This window comes from Dermacentor andersoni, chromosome 7 (assembly GCF_023375885.2).
Source record: "Dermacentor andersoni chromosome 7, qqDerAnde1_hic_scaffold, whole genome shotgun sequence".
NCBI lineage: Eukaryota > Metazoa > Arthropoda > Arachnida > Ixodida > Ixodidae > Dermacentor > Dermacentor andersoni.
The window spans coordinates 115,199,907-115,223,255 of NC_092820.1; the positions used below are offsets into that span (position 1 = coordinate 115,199,907).

At 47.5% G+C, this 23,349-nt stretch overlaps 1 protein-coding gene across 1 annotated transcript in view; it reads right to left on the reverse strand.

Moving 5' to 3' along the window:
* Window positions 1-1,139: 1,139 nt before the first annotated feature.
* The window catches only part of LOC140219596 (uncharacterized), a 59,571-nt gene continuing 37,361 nt past the window's right edge, over window positions 1,140-23,349 (reverse strand). The window contains exons 6-9 of the mRNA XM_072289507.1: window positions 20,955-20,996; window positions 3,882-4,026; window positions 3,762-3,810; window positions 1,140-1,244 (exon numbers count right to left, since the gene is read on the reverse strand). Of these exons, the coding sequence (XP_072145608.1) occupies window positions 1,140-1,244; window positions 3,762-3,810; window positions 3,882-4,026; window positions 20,955-20,996 (341 nt within the window). The remainder of the gene's footprint in view (window positions 1,245-3,761; window positions 3,811-3,881; window positions 4,027-20,954; window positions 20,997-23,349) is intronic.

The following is a 23,349-nucleotide window of genomic DNA, read 5'->3' on the forward strand; positions in this document are numbered from 1 at the left end:
CACAGCGTGACTAAATCGACTTTGTGTCGGGGAACAAGACGCGCATGCCCCACTCTCCGTCGCTTCAATTAGGATGCGTTCGATGAAGCAGGCTTTGTGCTGAAACCGCCGCCAACCTCTAGCCTCATCGCCGTTGTGACAAAGTGAGTTCTGCGGGCCAACTCTTGTTCCTAAACTTCCCAACGCGGACATCTGCTACGGGTGCGCGAGTTGCCACGGGAACGCCGTTTTGCGCTGTTTCCCACGCACCGACCAAGACGCAAGACAACGCGCTACCCGGAACGGCTCCGAGTTCTACGGGGCCCCTCTGACGTCGGCTCCGGACCTTCGCACGTGTGTGCATTTGTGTGTGTAGATCGTCCTGCGGGGAGGCGGCTAGTTTGCGATGACGAAACGAACGTTCGCATCACCTTGTATCGGGAGAGGACCGAATGTTTAAAAATCGCTGTTGTGCGGCTGCTCAGGACACTCTCTCTCAAGCAGTCATGTTAGACTGATGTACTTTCTCAAACAGTTATGTTAGTCTGATATAAATACTGTAAATAAACCCATATTCCTCGTTCTCGATGAGAAGCAGTCCTTGCCTTCATCAACGTCCTCAGCGTGGATAAGTTGGACGATGGCATGGGCCAGCTACCTTCTAATTCATTCCCGACTCCAATCTTGACAACGGGTCACGAGCGATGGGATTGAGCCCCCAATCCTGACAGCATGCTCCAGAAGAGAAAATAAATAGGAGTGACTGACACGGTCAAAAGCTTTAGGAAGGTCCACCTGGAGCATTGCAAGCTGCTCAGTGGAACCATAACAGTATTGAAGTAGTGTACGGGCGATATGTATGTTGGTCTGAATTGATCAGCCCCTAATTCCACACGTCTGATGGGAACCAATTAGAATTGACATCGGAAATTGTAATCTATTAGATAAAACTTCTGAAAAAATTTCGTAATCCATGTTTGACAATCGTGATTGGTCAGTAGCGTTCAACAGAACGCAGTTTCTCTTTATCTGAACTTTTGGGAATTAAAACTGTGTGGGTTTTGCAAAATGTTTGCTGAAGGGCGTCTACCTCTAAACTTGCAATAAAATGTCAAATAACATGGGATTGAGTATTGATTTGAAAGCTTTGTAAAATTTATTTAAAGGTCCATCGGGTCGGGTGTTTTCGACAAAGGCAACTGATCAATACCTAGCTCAATTTCTTGGATCGTAAGGCTGCCACTGATGACTGCACAGTCATCATCCTGTAACGGTTTCACAAGAGATACAAAACTCTCCAATTTTGATTTGTGATCGTCCGGAGGGGCACTAAACCACGCAGTGTAATAAGTTTCGAACTGAGAAATTGTGTCATTCGTATTTGTTATAACATTACCTTCGGAGTATATTTCCTGAATGACTGGAAATACCGTGACATCACTCGTCAAGGCAAGCTTGACGCGTTGGTTGCTCAGACTGCAGTGCACGCCTATACCGAGATCGAATTCGCGCACCTCTGTAACGCAGTGCATCATACCTTTGTTACTCACATTTAGGATTTTCCATGTCAACAATGTAAGTGCGTGGCATTTCGCATTCCATCTCATAAAGGCTACAATACTTCTTTAGAAGCATTTTTTCTTCATTCTTTCTATAGAATGATTTGACCTATACAACTTCTATAGCCACTGTACGAACCTCTTGTTTAATTAGTTCCCAAGCAGCAAATAATCGCAAGTCAGTGGAAAGAGAATTTGTTATGCCCATGCGCACGCTATTAATAAATTCCTGATCACTTAAGAGCTCAGAGTTAAGCTTCCAGAGTGCCCACTGTGGTCGGAAGTTGGTTACAGATTTTTGATCAATCTTTGCGATAACCATACAATAATCAGAGAACGAAACTGGGATAGTAATACAGGATGGTCCTCGAGAGAAGAGTGATGAAGAAACATAAATCCGATCAAGGTGGGCGTAGGAACGACCTTTAATTCGCGTATAAGAACAAGCTCCCTGTCCTGACACTCCTATATCAACGAGCCCTGTATTTTCTATTATGTTAGACAAAACTTCAGCACTCCTGTCCCGCTGAGTGGTAATACCGTTTCGATCGCTCGGATCACATACACAATTGAAATCTCCCATTAAAACAATGCAACGATCACAGTCCAATAGACTAGACACAGTATCAAATAAAAGAATTCGTTTTGTAGCGTCATTAAATGCATAGACGTTGACTATTAGCCATGGCACACCCTGCAATACAAAATCACATCATATGTATCGACCTACAGTATCGACATGGTAACTAAACGATGAACGAAGTAGGCTCTTTTTCAGAAACAGGAAACAGCCCGCGGATTAACCAAGGGCGTGTGAAGCGCGAACATTATACTCAGACAGAAAAAGTCGCAAAGCCCTTTCTGTCTCATCATCACCCTCCATCTTCGCCTCCTGCATGGTGACGAAGTCGAGGCGCTTCCTAGAAGAAAGCCGACGAAGCTGTGCCTGTTTCTGGAAACACCTAAGGCCTCCTACGTTAAAAGTTGCGAAGAGAAGTTTCTGGGAAAGGGCCATGGTGACAACCAACTATTTGGACCTAATGATCTATGCGATCTGTCCTAGAGGGCAACGGTGAGGCTCCCTCCGAACCCCCAGCCGGCCTTCTGGACCGTGATCGTCGGAACTTTCCTGAGTTGTTTGATGTTTTGCGGCGACGTGCTTTTCCTATGGTACTGGTCGTCTCGCTGTCCGTGCTTGATTCCGATCTGTTAGTCGCACGGCGCTTCGGAATTATCCACGTTATCCACGTTGTCCGCGGTATCCGCGTTACTTCGTTTATCATCTGCCACCATAGCGCACGTGTCGAGATGCTTAAGTGTATCAGATGAGTCATCTCCGGCTCCCTGATTCGCTTGCTGGGCAGCAACTGGCTCCGTGGTAGTGGGTGCTTCTTTTGGTTGTTGCTTTGGTTGGTCATCTTTCTCTTCGCCACTTTCCTTTTTCACGGGCAGTTCTGCGATGCCATTGTCTTTAACATGTGGGGGGTGGTCTTTACTGGCACAGCTGGTCTCCGCGGAAGAGGGAACGTCTCCAGTCGCGTCGAGAACCTCCGTAATATTCATTATATGATCTTGGAAGCTTTCATCCAGAGGCCTTACTCTGTGTCGTAACTTATCGGCATATCTTACTACACATTCTTCAGCTGTGTGGCCAAAGCACCTGCAGGCTTCACAACGTGGAGTTTTGCAGTTTCAACGAATGTGCCCCACCTTGTTGCAGCGCAGAAAAAGCGGAGGCCGGCCTGGAATTATTACATGGCTCTGCACTCCACAAACAGGTAGTAGATGTGGAACGTCCGCCACGCTGACTCCATCGGCAAGAGTAAACACAACGTCACGAGTTAACGTACGCATTTGTTCCATCTCTGATACTCTCCAGCTGTCTGCTGATATAGAATTGACTTTCTTGTAAGTCCGGAGTGCATCTCGAATGTAGTCGTCTTCCAGACGCTCAGGAAGCTACAAAAGCTTCATTTTAACGTGCGTGGGCTCAACATCAACGATGCAGCGTCTACCTTTTACTGATAATTCTCCGCATGTGACTAGCTTTATTCTTGTCATCCCTGATTTGCATGTCACCATCCAAACGTGCGACATCTGAAATTGACCGATGGAACTTTATTTCCTTCAGGTTAATAACGTTGCGAAGGGCGTCTCTGAAGTCGTAAGCTCTGTACGGTAGACCGCCTAAGTCAGCATGCAGGAAAACCACAACCAGCTTACCGGTAGGAAGACGAGGTAGCGCAACACCTCGGCCAGAGGCCGATAAATCCTTTGAAGCAGAGAACATGAAAAAAGTGACCGTTAGGAACGGCGTCTTCTTTCTCCACTGCACTTACTTACGTACTTACTGCACCACGCCGAACATGTCTGTCGGAGTACATTTCGGCTATATTAACAGAAAAAAATCGCTGTCTGCATTGCTGTTTACAATTCCATTTCAAAAGCCAAGAGGCAATTTCACTCCACCACGTAAACTGCCGCATCTCTAGAAGAGCAAAAGTGTTGTTACCATCGGCAGGTACATCGTGGAGTGCTATAACATCGATTTTGCTGTACGATATCCACATTGAATAAGAGATTCAGAAATAGACAACGGGGACCGGGGACAATGTTAGGATTGTTACTGCTAATTTCGACAGTTGTCTCTCGCTCTTTAAACTTTTGAGCGCGCATGTAATTCGTGTGTTCAATGCAAGATAGCTACATAAACACTCGTGGATGAGCCTTCATTCTGACAGCATACTTGCTTCTCACAGCGGTGCTGTACCAGATGGATGAGACCCGAGCGACTTTGTGAAGCTACCGAAAACTTCTTTTGCACTTCGCATTAGCTCGTGCAATATTTCTGGGAAATTAACTAATGTGTCAGCATAACCACACATGTAAGTACGCAGGCCTGTGTGCCACATTTTACCAAGTAAAACAAAACGGTTACGCAGCCCTTCCCGTAGATGGTATAATTTTCATCAGCGGCCGATTTGAGGATGCCGGTAGGGCGTTGCTGGTGCCGCGTCGTCACGGCACAGTTATAACAATCGGCCACGTCGACTTTAATACCGGTGTCGGCGCTATAATCATTGACGGCTTCAGAGAAGCACGATTGAATACCGTGGAAGAGAAAAGTAGTGTACACGACCGATGCGAAATTGACATACAATATTAAAGGGCCGCGACGGAAAGCGCTTCTGATGTGACTTGAGAACTCTTGGCCACCGTGACCGAATGGTTCTGTTGCGGCGTTAGAATTGCTGTCGTAACGTTAGAGTCGCTGTCACGATAGAAAACTGTTGTTCCGACTTCAGAACTCTTGTTGTCGCGACAGGACGTTTCTGTTGCGACTTCAGAATTTCTGTCGTACAACAGAAATTTCTGTAGTTGCGACCGGAATTCCTGTTGTCTTCTTAAACTGGGTATATATATATATATATATATATATATATATATATATATATATATATATATATATTGTACAGGAAGGAAGCAGACAGCATGGCCGTCTTCCAGAACGCCTGTTTACTTCTCTCCTGAACAATGGCGCAGTCGCGAAACACGGAGCCGCCGGGTCTCAATGCACGACCTTTTGAAGCGACCGAATCCTTCAGGGCTTGTATTCACTACCGTGCGGGGCCGTCGCCTTAGCCTCCATGGCGACTCCATGGCAGGAATTCTCCACCAAACTTGCCCCGCCATTGTCCATGATGAGAGAACAGCTGAACATCCCATTATCCTCTGGGTCGTCAGGGGATGACGTACACGCTCCCCTGGCCTTACTTCCGGCTACCGCGAGTACCGTGGCTACCACCATTCTTGGCTCAACGGATGCTGTTCACGCTTCCTTGGCCACTTTTTTTTCCACCGCGGTTCTCAGACCTTTTTTCCACCGCGGTTCTCAGTCTCTGCGTCATCATCTGACCGTACACGATCACTTTTAGAGACCGTGACCAGGTCATATCCACGGCAGTCAGCAATGCTGCCTACAAGCTCTTCGTCAATGGGACACATGAAAGCGCTGGCTCATCGGGTGACGCCGTCGACTTCAATACAGCCGGTTGAACTCGCCCGGCAAACCCCTGCTTCTGCGGTTAGCCACCGCCAGGCGGCCTCGGAGCTCACGCCTTCCGGAAGCTTCGGTTAGTGAGATCAAGCACAGCGAGACCTTCTGCTGCGCTTGGCCAATTCGACGAGTAATTCGTCGGCGAGGTATGGGATCCGAGCGCCACACTCAGTGCCACCCTCCAGAGAAGCTGCTTGCGCACATACCGGAGCTAATGATGACGAATCCTATTTAGATATCTTGTCGATTATGGATTTGCGTCAGCAGCGCGCCGCCACATACAAGTGAGCCATTCTACGGCAGCGTAGCCGAGAGTAATAAAGAGTGACTGAGTGACTGAATAATTTTATTGGTTGAAGTATTTACAGGGAGGTGGTGAAGCCGTCCTTAAAGGGCCGTTTCTTCCAAAGACTAGGTGGGCTCCTCATTAGAGGAGCCCATTTGCTGTAGCCGCGGCTCGGGCACAGCCGACCAGGGCCTTCGGGCTCGCCAGGTTGGAGTAGCCGAGCAGGGCCGCCTCACAGGCCTCCCGGGTATGGTTGGGCATAGGGGGAAGTTGCGGGGTTGATTTGCATGCCTACCGCATGTTCATGCAGGCTCGAAATGTTTTAGGACTAACGGGCGCAACAGTGTTTTAATATAGAGGCGAAGGAGTAAACGCTCCTCCGCCTTCGTGAGGCCCTTACAGGGCTTAGAAAAGATTGTATTGCCATATTGGTAATGCCGGGTGATTTCCCTAAAGGTAAATGCAGGATTGGGGTCGTAGTCCGCATCGACGAGAGGCGAGGGCGATTCCCGGAGAGTGAGCGCAGGTTCTGTGGGGTCGGCCGCTTTGTTGCCCTCGAGACCCTCGTGCGCAGGAGTTCGTATTATCGTGCGGGTGGCGGGGCCCCGAGATAATTGCTGCCTTTAAGAATGCGATACGCAGAGTAGGGAATAAAGCTCCTTTCGTTATTTCTGCAGGCCCCTCGCGAGTCGCTAATGATGACCCGCGAGTCCTGATCTGCGGCGGCGAGCGCGATGACCACCTCTTCCGCATGTGTTGTGTTTTGTGCTTTGAACGTGAGGCCGTTCACCGCGGTGTTTTGATGGACGACTGCAGCCGTATGTCAATCCTCATGGTGTGTGCCGGGGGCGCCTACGTAGACTACTCCGTTCTTGTTCCCATAGTGACGTGCCAATGCTTCCGCCCGCACGAGGCGATGGCCACTATGGTTGTCTCGTGTCATGTTGGCCCGAAGAGGGCGCACGTGCGAGGCGTAGGTCCAGATTTCCGGGATGCGCACGCGCTATTTACTCAGTGTTGGATGGTGGATGTGTAGTCGGGCAAGAAGGTGGCGACCCGACGCCATCTTTGAAAGTCTTGTGCAGTGGTTCATCAAGTGTGCTTCTCGGAGTTCCGCGAAGGTGTTGACCATTCCCAGGCCGAGGAGGTGCTGGTTCGATGTGTTGACCGGGAGGTCGAGAGCACACTTGTAAATTTTACGGAGAATCACCTTGAGGGCGTTCTCGTCAAACCTGCGAAGGGGGAGGTAAGTAGTCGAGTCGAGACAACACTCGACTCGTTACGAATGCGTGCGCCAGCCGCAAGGCGTCTTTGCACCGTAACCTACCGCGTTTATTCGAAACCCGGCGAACCATGCGGCCCACCTGGTCCCCCACCTTGCGCAGTTTGGCCAGGCTTGTGTCACTCGGCGGTGTTCATGAATGAAGAGACCGAGCACCATGATCCCACCGTGTTCTGTGATAGGTTAATTTGGCAGGGACAGTTCGATTTTGGTAGTGCAATTCGGCGAGGGGCGAATGTGCAAAATTGCGATTTGGACGGGGAGCATTGAAGGCCGCAGCGGCCGGCGTAGGCATCCACGATCTTCGCCACTTGCTGCAGGTTGGATTCAATGTCTCCTAGCAATCCGTGTTTAGCCCAGTTGGTGATGTCGTCGGCATACAGCGCCTGCTGTATGCCTTCCACCTTCCCCAGATGAGCCGGGAGTTTCTGCATTGTCACAGTGAATAGTAGGGTTGAGAGGACCGCACCCTGCGGGGTACCTCTGGTGCTGAATTGGTAGGGGCCGTGTTCTTCATCTTGTATCCCTATGTACGACTGCCGGCTGGAGAGAATTGCTGAAATCGCTGGAGAGACGTGTTGTGTCCACAGTTGATTTGGGAGAGGTGCGTCAGAATTATGTCCTGTGTGACATTGTCAAAAGGCCCCCTTCAAATCGAGGGCGAATACTGCCTTGTCATTAGGGGGTATTCGACTGGATTTAGAATTTCGCGATCTAGTTGAACCAGGACATCTTGTGCGGACCGGTGCGGGTGGAACCCGGACATGGTGCCTGCGAAAACGTTTGTTTTCCAGAAACTCGGACTGCCTACCTCGCACAATAGTCTCCATCAGCTTGCCCGCATAAGACGTGAGGGAGATGGGCGGAGGTTTTCCGTGGTTATGGCTTTGCCGGCTTTCGGAATGAAAGTGACCAGGGCGCCCTTACATTCGATTGGGAGGGTTGCCTCACCGAGACAGATTGAGTTTATGTATGCAAGGAGAGCCTCGTAGGCCTCGTCGGGAGCGTTGGCAAGTAATTTCGCTGTTATTTTGTCTCTTCCCGGCGCCGTTACTGGCTTCATTTCAGTGAGGGCTGCCTTCAGGTTGTGCAGCCGGAACGGTTGGTCCAGCACCGCGTTCTCGGAACCTGCATACGAGTACACTGGCTCTCGCGGGTCCTAGTTGTAATGAACAAAAAGAAACGCTTAGGCTCGCGCCCTCGGGTGTGGTAATGGGAGCACGGGGAAGAGGTAGGAATAAACGAGGCGTTCTAGCGGACGGCCGACTTTCTGCTCAACTCCCCATTTACACACACACGCATAAAGGTATATATATATATATATATATATATATATATATATATATATATAGAGAGAGAGAGAGAGAGAGATAGAGAGAGAGAGAGATAGCTCGTGGTAGACTTGTTCACTCATATTTTGTACAGCTCGATAACCCCTACCTGGGAAATAAATCTCACCTGCATCGGCTTGTACCCGTGATACTATAACAAGCAGGAGGAATGAGCTATGTCGAGTGTTCTTTTCCATTATTGCTGCTTAGTGCCTGCCCAAATCTAATTTAATTTTTATGTGGTCAGCAACCTTCAATTTGATATAGAAGCGACCACTTCTCTTTTATATTCCAACAGGAGGACATGTCGTTAACAATCATGTCAGATCAAATACTGTTGCTTTTGGGGACTAATCCAGCAGCCGTTACTCTAACAGAAAACAACACTACTTAGGGGCTCTTGATGAATGTGTCTAATATAGAGCATGTAGTATATTGTGAACAATGCCTCTGCGTGTCATATACTAAGATGTGAGTCTTCTACGTAAGCAAATTATGATTTGATGAAATAGTGATTTCATAATAGCGTGAGCAACATAAAATGTTTTGCTTTTAGCACGGGCAGCTTTCTTGTCTTTCATCTAAATTTGAAATGTAAAGTGCTTCTCAGTGGTGCGATTACAGCTAACAGAACGCACGCATTTCTGAAAAGGTCCGTTGTCCCAAGTAGTGCACTGTAGCGATTGCCAAGAAGTCGCGATGAGATGCGGCGCCGGCACGGATGCCGCATGAACCGAAAATTCCCTGGATATCTACGTATCATGACAAGATGAGTCGGACGGCTGCCGCAAATCCTGGTGCTGGCTGTGTTGGGCGTTAAATCCCACAGGATTTGCGCCGATGGTGGTCTGCACTTTCGCCGGTCCAATCACCTCGTCTGAGGTAGTCGCCTAAGCTGCAGGTGTTCAGGTGTTCGTCTGCAGGATATATTCAGAAGCGCACCTGTTCTGTAAAGTAGCGCTAGTCGAATGGCGTGGTCTGCAACCGCAATGCGAAGATATTTCGAATCACTGGCAGAAACCCACAGATCGCCTCGGTGAGGTAGCTAGCTTAGCTTACAGACTTTCCCCTCGCATAGACGACATAGAGAAAACAGAAATTGCAAATTTTAGCATGATATAATTATGGAAGCGTAAGGCCTGTTGCTGAAAATGTCACGAAACGTTGGCCAGCGTTTCTGAGGCACCTTGTCCCAGTTTACAAACTTTATGCCACAGTGTGCTATATCATCTGTCAGCCCCTTTCTTGATTTTGGACGTATGCCAAAAAGGGAGTGGTGGCATTTATACAGGTCAGCTGGCTCCTGATATACGCGTTTTCTGCGAACTGTCTATTGGGAGGGGCAGGTCGTCCGAGCCCTTATTTCCTCTTGTCATGGCCTTCTTGTTCTTCGTACTGCACCCAGTACTACAGGTGGCAGTAATCTCTCCATAAGTGATGCTCAATCTGAATCGTGAGCTCTGTCAGCAACGACTGAGCCGTAAATGAAGCGAGTCTCACCGATTGAATGAGCGGTGGTCAGTGGAGCCATCAGCGAACAGTATTTAGTTTAGAGTGCTTCGTTACAGTGAAGACACAGTTCTATTGGTAAGGTTCATGTGAAACGAAGCCTCGTCGTCCAGGCATGTTGGCTGGTAGTTCTTGTGGTGGACATGAAGACTTCGTAGCGAAGACAGTGAGAACCCGTGGATTTGAGAGGAATCTATGCGCTGCTTGCTCGTTTGCATGCCCATAAAATTTGTCCGTAAATGTTGTATACCATAAGGCAGAACCTTTATAACGGAATAGTAGCATGCGTCGGTGCACGGTAAATGCAACAGAATATTTATTGCATTGATAGACACTCTCAGCTGAGTCTTCCGCCGTTTTGATTGGGGTCCAATGGCATCCTACAGGCGCTGATGAGATACGTAGAATTATGAATAGATTGTGTAAATACCACAACCTTGGCGTTTTATTAAATAATCTGCATTTAGGCGGAGTGGGAATGGCCGTGCTGTCCATAGAAAGTAGCCAGATGAAATCAGAGGAGTCTGTTGACAGGATTCAAAATAGCCTACTGTACCCATTCCGTTGGGCGTACAGAGTGCAAGACACATGTCTAGAACACGCAAGCTTCAGTTAAGGAGTGCGCAGATGACACATTCTAAACTGGCTCGACATAAAGATGTGATCTTATTCTCGCAGATCTCGTGCGTAATCTCACTTTGCTAATATAGTTTTCAGACCATAATATTTGAAAAAAAATGCTCAATGCCTACTCAATAGTGTTATCTAGTGACGCTAATATTGTTTGGGCTTATGATCTAGCAGGAGCAGCGGACGACGGGAGCACAGGCTTGTCGCGTGTAATTGGTAGTAGTCTTGGTCACGTGGAAGAATGAGGAATATGCTGCTTGTGGAGACAATAGTGTCAAGGAGATGTGTACGCAAAGGAAAGTACGTCAAATACCTAAATGCACCTAAAGCTTTATACGCCTTGCGTCACAGCGGCGCATCCAATGTGGCGGATTCGGTATGAGTAAACACGTGCTCGGTAGCTCAAGTCCTTTGGCAAAGTTGTCTGCTCGGACAACTACACCGCGACCCAAATTATCTACTGGCCCGTCAGCAGCCACTCGCAAGTTCTCTCTTTGTTATTGCAATCGTGTTCTCGGGAACACAGTAGTCAGCACACATCCAGGGTACTATAACATAAAGCTATTCCAGGCTTCACGATTCGAATGGTGCAATAAGGTCTCCACGATTAATAAAAAAATTTCGGGCCACCCCCAACATCCCCTGTCTTTCACGCGTTGTGATGAAACAGCAATCGCTCCCTAACTGTTATGATGTGTAATGCATGAATACATCAAAACAAAAAAATTATTCCTGATTTGACGCTTTTTCGCAATTAGCCCTCTGCTATCGGTTGAAGGTTTTCGGGCTGCGCCGACTTCGCCTTTCTGTCACGCGACGTCACAAAACGGAGAAAGCTCGCCGCGTCAAAGTGACGTGTACGCGTCAACGAAGCATTATTATGCCGAACAAAACATATCTTATTGTTCTGAATAACTAGACTGCTCCGCTTCGAAAGGAATAGAAGATGGCTGCCTGCCGATCATTCAGGCACTCGCTACTCGCGCCTGCCGATGAGCATGGATTTATTTCTGTATACAAAGCTTTTTTCGCGTGCCAGTAAAACGTTCTCGAGCCACTCGGAACGTACACGACATCGCTCAGCCAACTCTCCCTCGCTCAGGATTCGTTTTAGCGGCATTGTTAGCCTTCCGTTGCACGCCGCCGCGATTTTGGACCAGCCATTGGAAGCAAAGTAAGGGGAAAAGGACCAACCTCTTCATTCCTTATCTAATTTCATTGGACTGCTCGGTCCTGTCGAAACCCTCTACACTTGAGCCTGCTTCTCGCCTCTTGTAAGCAAATTGGATAAGAAAAACTGCTCAGTGTAGGCAATATGTTACTTCTTTTGAAAGCGAACATAGGTGACTTCATATGAACGAGAACGTGTTTAATTTGGCTCCTCCGACAACGCTCTGGGTCACCGCCCGATGCTCGTGTTTGCGATTACGTAAATTTAATGCCAGAAGATAAGAATAAACACAGATTGGGATAGTTTTACGTTACGGGGCCCAGTGGATAAGGTTGTCTATATATATACTGACAAATATATCCTGCTGGTAAACACGAGCAGTGCCAAAGCCAAGGCAAGTGGCAAAGGAAGCTTCGCATTGGCAATACTTGAACACCTTCGATTTCAATGCGTTAGAAACATAATGCTGGCAAAAAAGAAGATAAGCTCATACAAAACTGTGTACTGCCAACTTCAGTATCGCTAAGCAGCCCGTATAGTAGTGTTCGTGAGAGTGAATTGATCTGTCAGAGCTTCGGGCGCTCAGAAATGCAAGCCGAGAGAGGCATACTGTGAGAGTGGTACTCTACAAAGTGCCTCGAGAAGCCAGCCGCGCTGCCATTTCGCGTAGATTTGTGGGCTTCTTTCACGCTCGAAAAAACGCTTTTATGTAGCGCATATTGAGCAACACAAAGCTGTATCGGGAGTTTTTCTTGTGGCTCTACAATTCACTCATTTACGCTTTTCCTCTTGCTATAATATTTGAGAAGTTGAATAAATTTTTAGGAGTAAAAACCAATTAGGCGGAATTAAAAAAAATAGCTTGAGTATTTACAAGCGATGACAAATACGGTTAGCTAAGCTCTGTACAGCTACGTTGTATTTGCATATTTTAAAACTGTGGCTAAACTTGGCCGAGATACCCTTTATATATGTTGCAGTGACAAATACGGGCACCACGAGAAGACAAAGAAGAAGACTGTGGTCGTTGCTGGTGCTCCCGCAAGGTCCGCGCGGCCATTCGCTGTTTTTGAACATTCATATGAAACGCAGAGCGCATCTGATCCTAAACGCATACTACAAGTTGATGGAGCGTGTTGGTTCCATTTTTCAACCTAGACCTCCGTACCTGGACTATAGCACAAGCCTCGGCAATGCCTGTCGGCGTGCTACAGCAAGGTGCTAGCGCACCATCGATGGTAGCCTGCTCCGGAGCGCTTACACCCTGTTATTTTCAACGGCACTGAATAGCCCCGCGCCGAGGACTGGCTCACTTTGTATGAGCGGATAAGCGCCCACAACTGTGTGGAATGAGGGCGAGGAACTGAGCAGTGTCAACTTTTACGTGGCGGGTGGGGCTCAGCTGTGGTTCTGCTACCACGAAGCTCATATTGCGAAGTGGTCATTGTGTAAAAGGAGCTGCATTTAAGTATTCGGCCTAACCGCTGTTCTCAAGCTCTGCGCTGAACATGGCCCTTACGCGTGCGCGCCCAGCAACCCGGCGAGAACTTTGCGTCCTACCTTGAGGATAAAGCCAACCTCTGCCGTCACATCAACCCCGCTTTGCCCCAAGCTCATAAAATCAGACATATCATGAAGGGGATCGAGGATGACGCCATCCAAATGTTCATTGCCAAAAACTCTCAAGCTGTCACGGACGTCGTTCAATACTGGCAGAGCTACGACGAGTTGCGCAAACAGCGCATTTCTACAGGCTTTCCTAGCTCTCAGATGCCCAAAATGTCAGCAATAAATGTAGGCGCCGTTCGTACTGACGTACTCAATGCAGCAAACACAGCAGTTTGTTCAAGGAGTGGCACGACAAGTGGCCCTTGTTCTCTACGGAAATAACGGTGAACATCAAAGGTGTTTCTTTTCAAGCTCTCATCAATACTGGAGCCGCTGTGTCGGTTCTTATTGAAGAACTGTGCCGCAAGTAAAAAAGATAATGGTTCCGCTTTCCGACGTCTCCCTGCATACCGCAACCGTGCACCACATTCAAGCTTCAGTACAGCTCGCCTTGTCATTCAGGACATTTTGTACGTAGTTGGATAAGTCGTTTTCCCACCAAGATCTTATGCCGCTATTTTGGCTTGGGAGTTTCTTGCAACTAACCATGCTGTTGTTCACTGTGCGCGTGCCGAACTTCAATTGTCGCCTATGTGTAACGCCTCGTCTTACAAGCCACCGTCTACTCGAGTGGTCATCGCCGCGGACACTGAAATACCTCCTTTGTCTTCTGTTTTTGTGGCACTTGGGTATGGCTATGCTCCCTCTTCCACCGCGTTGTTTACACCCTCCGAAGCATTCATCCGTCGCAAAAACTTCCTCCTCCGTTTTGCAGTTTTCGCAGTCGAAAACGCGTGCAGCAACATTTATGTCACAAATCGGGTTTCTTGACCAGCCACCTTATTCTGTGGTGAATGTGTAGGTCTGCTTGACGACATCGATTCCGCTTGCTCAACTCAACTGCCTCACGAGGCATCAAATTCTTCTTGTCGACAGCATTACTCCTGTTACCACTGCCGCTTTGTCGTTCTAAGAGGCCTTCTTTCCGTAAGTTGATACCAAACTCCTGCCTACCCAGCATACCCAAACTTGGAGCTCCTCGACCAGTTTCGGATGTCGTTAATCATAAGCAGTCTTCTTTAGGCCGCACTTACGCCATCATTCACCACATTGACGCCGGCATCCATGCACCTCTACGCCAGCATCCATACCAAGTTTCTCATGCTAAACGCCGCGCAATTCACGAACAAGTCAAGGACATGCTTCATCGAGGGGCTATTCGGCCCTCACACAGCCCTTGGGCCTCTGCAGTTGTTCCGGTGAAGAAAAAGCCCGGGAGCCTAATTTTTGCATTGATTATGGGCGCCTTAACATGATCCCGCGAAAAGATGTTTATCAACTCCCCAGAGTCGATGACGCTCTCGACTGCTTGGAAGGAGCAGAGTTCGTTTCCTTTTTGGCCCTTCGATCTGGGTAGTGGCCGGTCGTTGCCAATGAAACTCACCGTCCCAAGACTACGTTTGTAAACGCAGACGGTCTATATGAGCTTAACGTGATACCTTTTCGTCTTTGTAATGCGCCTGCCCCTTCCAATCTTTCATGGACAGCTTTCTTAGAGGCCGCAAATGGCACACGTGTCTTTGCAACCTGGACGACGTCGACATCTTTTCGAAGAGATTTGTCTCTTATCTCACCCACCTAACAAGCATCCTGACTTTCCTTTCGGACGCTGGACTGCCAGTTCGTTTGGCGCTTCGTCTTGAGGACTATGACATGCGCGTTTTCTAGCGGTCGTAAGCATTCGGTTGCCAACGATCTTTCGCGTTCACCGCTGTCCGATGAGTGTGGTGCTCTGCCTGTCTCCAGGCACGATTCTTCGTCTGTTACATTCGCCGACATGCCAGCAGAGCAACGTCAGATTCCTCGGATAGCCTCACTTCTAGAGCATTTATCTCATCCGTCACCATGCAGCACCGACCACTTGCTTCAGCGAACTGCTTGCCATTTTGCCAGCCGTGAAGGGCTCCTGTACGGCTACTACTACCAACATGATGGTCGTAAATGATTGCTAGGGATTCCTCGCCATCCACGTTCCGATATCTTTGCCGCTTTTCAGGTGGAACCGCAATGCGCCCATTCGGTCTTTCTTAATACTGGCGAGGAATGTACCATTTCATTCCACACTACGTCCACTCGTGCTCCACGTGCGAACGCAGCAAGAACCTACTTCATAACATAACGGGGCCGCTTTAACCATCGCCTTGCCCCTTCTGGCCTTTGGACAGTATGGGTATTGCTTTGCACGCCCCTCTACCCTACACTCGAGATGGCAACCGCTGCGTTCTCGTTGGTGTGGGCCACCTCAAGCGCTACTCCAAAACTTTAGCACTCCAGACGGCCACAGCACGTGAACTTAGCTCGCTCATCCCTCGCCAATTCGTTATTCGACACATTGCGCCTCGCGAGCTACTGAGTCAGCGTGGTCGTTCATTCATCTCTTAAGGTGTAGAAGCCCACCTTCGCGAATGAAGCATTGTCTATAGAACTACGAGTGCCTATCATCCACAAAACAATGGTATGACTGAACGATTTAATCGTACTCTCCGCGACATGATCGCCATGTACATTTCGGCTGACTACACTAATTGGGACGACATCCTTCCTATTGCTACGTACGTGTACAATAGCGCCACTCAGTAGTTTGTTGACGCGACGCTTTGCAATCTATGACTCTTTCCGAAGCTACCAGTTATGCCGCAGAATGCCCACAGAACGCACGCCACCTTACCGCACTCGAACAGGCCAGCAACAAACATGGCCGTGACGCGAGCTTGTCATTTGCATCATAATCACTTGGAACGCTGATATGGCTCCGGGTTCCCTCCTCTACTAAATGTGCACTGTCCATACATATATATATATATATATATATATATATATATATATATATATATATATCATTTCTTTTCTTCAACTAATAAGTGGAATTATTATCCTTACGCTAGCTGTTGTTGGCGTACTTGTTTTTTGGCGCATTATGAATATCGCTAGTAAAAGTTGGGCCACTGGGTTTCCCATCATCTCATTCATAACATACTGATGGTCTCGAATCTGGCAGCATTGATGGCTTCAGGTGGCATTTTTGGGTTCTTTTACCAGCTGCGCTCACCCAAGAAGTTCATGTTCACGTGATGGTTGCGTCGAAAGGACGTTCCATACCTGCCGCTAAGGCATGGTGAGTGGTGTCGCTGGCTAAGAATTCCGGGGAATTTCTTGTAGTGAAACAAATACAGCAAAAAATGGATTGGAAAACAATGCCACGGTAGCTCGATTGGTAAGAGCATCACACTCGTAATCCGAAGACATGGGTTCGTATCCCACCTGCGGCCAGTTGTTTCTTTATCAACTTCGGTTTTCATTTATATATATATATATATATGTATATATTGCCGCTAGGTGTAACGCGCCAGGGCTGAGAAAGAAGTGACTAGAACGCGCGCTCGGCAAGAGGTGGGCGCTGAAGAAATAGTAGAGGCTGAGGACGCCGGCTTGATTTTGTGTACGCCATCTTGTACAGCTGTCTGTCTCGCCGACGCCGGGTGCATCTGCATTTGTCTTTTCGTGACCAAACTGATGGAGGTGCGGGGTACGGTTCATCCGATGCCACAAACCCCTCCAGGTAGCAGGAGTATTAGCCCTATACTAGTGGACACCCCTGTTCAACGGGCCAGCAGGAGAATCCGAGGATTGCTTCCGGAGCTTGATCATCGCTCCGCAACAACGTCGACTCCCCCACGGACCAGTATGGAAGGAACATCGACTTCTCTTTCGACCATTATGCAAGGTACGGCCACAACGGCAACTCAGTACCTGTTGCAGAATCTCCGAGTGCCGAAATACTTCCACGGGGATATCTTCCAGGATGTAGAAGACTGGCTAGCCCAATTTGAGCGCGTTGCCGAGATAAACGAATGGAGTGACGCGGCGAAGTTAAGAAATGTCTACTTCAGCTTGGAGGACGGTGCTCGCACTTGGTACGAGAACCGAGAAGGGCTCCTCGAATCGTGGCTCGAGTTCTGCCGTGCCTTGCTGGAGACATACAGCAATGCTGATCGCCGCGAACGAGCCGAACGGGCTCTCCAATCCCGCATTCATCTGCCGAATGAAAGCGTAACGTCGTACACGTCGTACGTAGAGGATATGACGCGCCTCTTCCGTCGGGTGGATCCTACCATGTCAGAGGAAAAGAAGCTGCGCCATCTAATGCGGGGAATTAAAGAACAGCTATTTGCTGGCCTGGTTCGAAGCCCGCTGATGACCGTGGCAGAATTCTTAACCGAAGCCACGACGATGGAAAAGATGCTGCACCAGCGCTCAGCTTTCTATGAAAGGCAAATGGACGCTACTTCACCTTCGGACCAGCGCTCCGCTGCGTATGACAGGCACGCGAATGCTGCTTCACTGACGGACGCGGTTGCCTTTGGGAACCTGGACGTTGTCCGAGACGTTACCCGCTCGGTAGTGCGTGATGAGCTCCAACGGCTCAGCTGCCCACCTCAGCCCACGCTGGGTTCCATTTCTGCCCTCGTGAGAAGTGAAATGCAGCAAGCGATCCAAGGTCCCGTTCCAAGCAGCAATGCGCCACCTGTGACAACACAGTTGCAGCGGCCGTCGTATGCGGAAGTATTGGGGCGAGTCCCTGTCCGCGCTCCGACCCATTTCATCCCCGCCACGTCTTACGCTGCGTCATACGTCTCGCCGCTCCCATCAGCGCAACCGATGCAACGTATGGAGGATCGGCGCCCACTCGAAAGGAAATCTGACGTCTGGCATACCGCGGACAGAAAGCCTCTGTGTTATCACTGTGGAGAAGCCGGTCGCGTATAGCGCGAGTGCCCATACCACCGCCTCGTACTGCAAGGTTTTGCTGCGGATTCACCAAGGCCCAGATATGGCGAAAGACCTAAGGCGATTGAAGAGTGCCTGAACCAGCAGGGTATGCCACTGTTCCCGCGGCGGAAGTCGCGCTCGCTGTCCCCAAGGCGATCTTCCCCAGCTCCTAGAAGCTCTCCAATGGCAGCGCAGGGACGATCGCCAATCCTTCGCCGGGAAAACTAAGAACAGCGACCTTCGGGGGCGAGGCCGCTGATAATCGCCCTTCCGAAGACCTCCCATCGACGCGAGCATGGTCTATTCAGAACGATTCAACGACGACAGCAGCCGAACTCAGCGACAGACTCTCGCTAGACATACCTGTTGTGCTCGATGGTCACCACGTTAGTGCGTTATTGGACACGGGTGCCGACTACGCAATCTCGTGCGGAAAACTAGCGACGGAACTCAGAAAAGTTATCACGCCTTGGTATGGAACGCAAGTTCGTACTGCTGGCGGGCATACCGTAACACCGTTGGGCATGTGCACGGTCAGCGTACAAATTCGTGGGTGTATGTTTCCATCCAGCTGCCTTATACTCCGCGATTGTTCTCGGGACCTCATCTTGGGCGTCGACTTGCTGCGAGAGTATGGTGCCATTAGAGACCTCCGGGAGCGCACAGTGACTTTTTCGACAGAGAGAGCAGCGAACATCCGCGACAACTGCCGACGTAGCGCTCTTCGGGTTTACACCAACAGTGTAACTTTACCACCACGCGCAAGTGTCCTGGTAGCGGTCGTATGCGACGATCTGCGCGACGGCGAAGCTGTTGCAGATCGTAGGTATTTTGCGCTCGACTGTAGGTACTTCATTACCCTTGATTAGATCACTTAGTGACTATCAAGTCCACAATGCGTGATACCGTATAAGTAGGCGAATACATACTTCGTGCATACCGATGTAACATTCCCATCTAGTTCTGTGAAGAATAGTGCTATTCTTCTAGAGGAAATCACCTCGAAAATGTCCCCATAAGAATGACAGAACCCCTCCTCTCTCATACGTGTACTCCGGTAAAACACGCGCATCATCAGCTCTGTAGCGAGAGAATGACAGAACAACGTGCAAGGTCGTTTTCAGACTGCTGCCTACGGGTTCTTTTAGGGGAGCGACGCTTCAGATGCAATTGAATTATCACCTAACGCCACCTTCATTGATGAGAGAGTCGCAAGGCCAGAGTGCGCCACCTAAATAGCGGCGAGATGTCCTGATTTTGACGTCTCGCCCAATCTTCTTCAAATTTGAAGTCCGTGCAACCTCACACAGTTACGCGTTAGAAGGGTGCCAAACGGGTTTGTTGCCCAGTGAATATTCCAGATGCGTTCGCACTGAGCTATAAATAGTCACCAATTTCATAGCATGAGCGTGCCGCTGGCGCCTACGCCATAGTCCCCGTCGTTGTCTTCCTCATCTGTTATTTAACACGTTCCGCGGGGCCAGAGGAGGAACGTCTTAAAGGGTACTGTTTCTGCAAAGGGCGGGGCCAGCTCTAAGGTACTCGGTTTTCTGATTTTACATGCACGTGCGATTAGATATCTACAATTTATTCGGTTGCTCACCATACCAATTTTCGATGTTTTGGGTGCGTTATCTTCTTGACTAATCACGACGTCGCCTATGATTCTTCAAAGTTTTTTTATGGTTTCGTGAGTGACCGCTTTCAAGTGTGAGATGATTTTCCCAAAGCCATTGCTTAGACGATAGTTTCGCTATAAGCTGCCCCTGGACCTAAAAACTGAGACGCTCAGTATATTTCTGCTCTTCATGTAGAGCTTTAGTTGTAGACAGGAGACGACAAACTGACAAAAATAAGACGGTGTTAGAATGTCTGGCTTTTTAGAAGAAGAGTTAATGACAGGTTCGCTTGTTTTCTCCGCGCTCCCCTATCACTAAGATAAAGGCGCAGTTGCTGCAGGTCTATGTCTGCTTTCCAAATCATTACCCAAGTGAATAATGAGCTAAGCTTCAAAATCTTAAGAAGCCGCTACATAAAGCCACATAACAACTTCCAGGTGATGCCGTGGAGCGAGCAATGGATGAACAAAAGCAAAAAAGAGGTGAGGCGTGCAGACAGGACACAAGAGTAGAGAAGTGGACAGCACGAACGCCGGCGTTCGTGTTGTCCACTTCTCTACTCTTGTGTCCTGTCCGCACGCCTCACCTCTTTTTTTGCATCATGAATCCTTACCAACTAGCTCAGCTTTCTGTCGTTCTAAGGATGAACAAAGTTTTTTTAGCGCAAATAAGGAAGAAAGATTTTTGGCATTCAAAAGTAAACGTGGACAAAAAACACAAATGCACAAGAATTCAGACTGGCTTGCGATAAAGTGGCAGCGTTTAGTCGAGTAAGGAGAAAGAAATGTACAGCAACTTATTACTTAAAAATTCGGGTAACTGTAGAATAGCATGTTGTATTATAAACTCTTTTCTTAAGCCCCCTGAAAACTATTACACCATACCAGTTCATTAGACACCGTCGTTCTGACGTTTAACACCTCTTTTTGCACAGTAGATTCTCGGCCAATGGCTACGGCTCTCAACGAACAATACATTAAATATCCTCCTCGCAATCCTAATACATTTAAATTTAAACATATAACTGCTCGTGAATTTCTAAATCTAGATAGCGCTGTGTCAATGAAATGTTCAGTCGGTTGTGAGAACATACCGTTTTCGGGGAGATGGTCGTCATCCGCAACATTGAGGTGACCTTCGGAAAAAAATATAGAGTTATCGTTTTTTACATTTACGTATGCAGACCTTCTTAAATCATTAAAAAGAATGCAGATTCACAAGGCTCGTGACAGAAACTACAGATATCGTTATCGTAGGTACAATAAATATCGTATTCGAAAAGCTAATTGTGCAACAAATTATGTATTTGCTATAACACCAAAGTAATCTTACGCCCTCTCAGCGTCGGTATAGAAAGATCAGGATAACTGACACAGCCATCTTTTCTTTATCTGTACATGACTACCACTTCAAGGATGATGGAAGAGTTGATGGCGTATTTTTTCAGATAAATAAAATCCTTTGACATTTTCACCCACAGCATATTGTTCAATAAACTAGAATGCTATGGTCTTCCTGGAATATGCCTAGAATTCTTTCAAATTATATTGAAAACGGCAAAAAGACAGTGCAAATAGCTATCTCTCAATCCAAGTTTTTGGAAACAACAGTAGGTATACCTCAAGGCTCCGTTCTTTGACAAATATATTTCTCACAATATATTAAGGACCTGCCTTGCGTCGTAAAAAAAAAAAAAACTCTTGAATATTTATTTATGTTGACTAGGCAAGTCTCACAACAGACCAAGACTCTCCGAATGATACATTTATTTGTGCGAATTCAGAGCTTGATGATATCCACAAGTGGTCCTCTTCAAGCAAACTAAGGTTAAACAGACGGAAACAAAGTTGGTTGTTTTAAATTCACCGCGCAAAATTATGGGTGGACACTCGTGTACAATTAAAATGAATAAATTAGCACTAGAACGAGCGAATTTTACAAAATGGCTTCGTGTTCTACTTGACAAATCCTTGAACTGAAAATCTCATATTGACGAAATATGCTGGCAACTTAGTACAGCTTGTTTCCTCTTGCACAAATGCCGAGACATATTTGACATGCCAATATTGCGAGTAATTTATTCCAGTATACTTCATAGATATCTAAATTACTGTTAAGTTACGTTGTGTCGCACATACCGCGGCTATATATAAACAATTAAATTGCTCCATAAAAGAGCAATACGCTTTATGACAAATTCAGGCTCTACTGCACATACTCTAGCACTCTTCCGAAGCCTAAATAACATGCCGTTCACCACTCTGATTATGAAACTGCACTAATGGTCTATTCTACTATTAGCACCAGCTATCCAGTCTCCTCATACATTTTTTATGCTCTCGCTGCGAATGTTGTTTCAAAGCAAAAGATAACTGCCTCCTTCAGCAAAAAAAAAAAAAAAACCATTATGTGGTAAGAGAAAGGTTAACTTAATGCCATCGCCGTATGGAACAACCTTCCATTAGAACTAGAAAGCATACAAATTTCTCCTTAGCATTGAAAATACATTTCTTAGGTCATATAAAGCTACGCAATATATTCACTGCTAACAAATTTTTTTTTCAGAACAAGTAACCATTTTGTATTCGCTGCCATGTATAATAAAAAAAATAAATAAATAATGGGGTGTTACAACGACATGCGAAACCAACGATCGCATTATGAGGCACGCCGTAGTTCGGTACCGAAGATTATGGCCACCTCGGTTTTTTTTTAACATGCACAAAAACATCACAACGCGGTTGTTCTCGCATTTTGCCCGCATCGAAATGCGGCCACCATGGCCGGGATTCGAACCCGCGACCTCGTGTTTCGCAGCCAAACACCCTAGCCACTAAGCAACCACGCTGGCTACCATGCACAATCGTGTTGTACGTTATGCTGTGTACATACGTAAGTGTGTTGCTTGTACAAATGTAACAATAGGTGTGCTAATCTTGTGAAACTCACCTGTCTAAGTGCAGGAAACTGATGAAATCGTATCGAATCATAATAAGCCTGCTATAATTGCTTTTAAAATTTTACAATCTGAACAAAAATACTTTTGTTTCTATCATATATGTTGCTGTTATGTGAAATGCTGTTTGTTACATTTATAGAAAAATTAATCCCAACTAGCTGAGGCTAATGATGATGTATTATTGGAATTTCATTTTGGCAAGTTGTATTACGTCAATAAAATTTGATTCAATTGAACACTGGTGCGCTCCGTCGTTCTTTAGCTACTGACCCATGAAGCTCGCTCACGTGCACCTTTCCTAAATGTAGTAGCATTATGTGAGCATACGAATCCCGATGTTGCACGTCTTGCACACAGTCACCTAAAAGTTCTATTGGAAGGCTTTGGAAGTAATCTCAACCACAATTTCAATTACAAATACTCGAACTAGTGCGCACGTTAACATTACACCGTACACTTGAACACGACTGCATCGTTTTGCAAAAAACTGGTCAGGCAAAATCAACGCCCGTAATCTAGAAACGGTGGA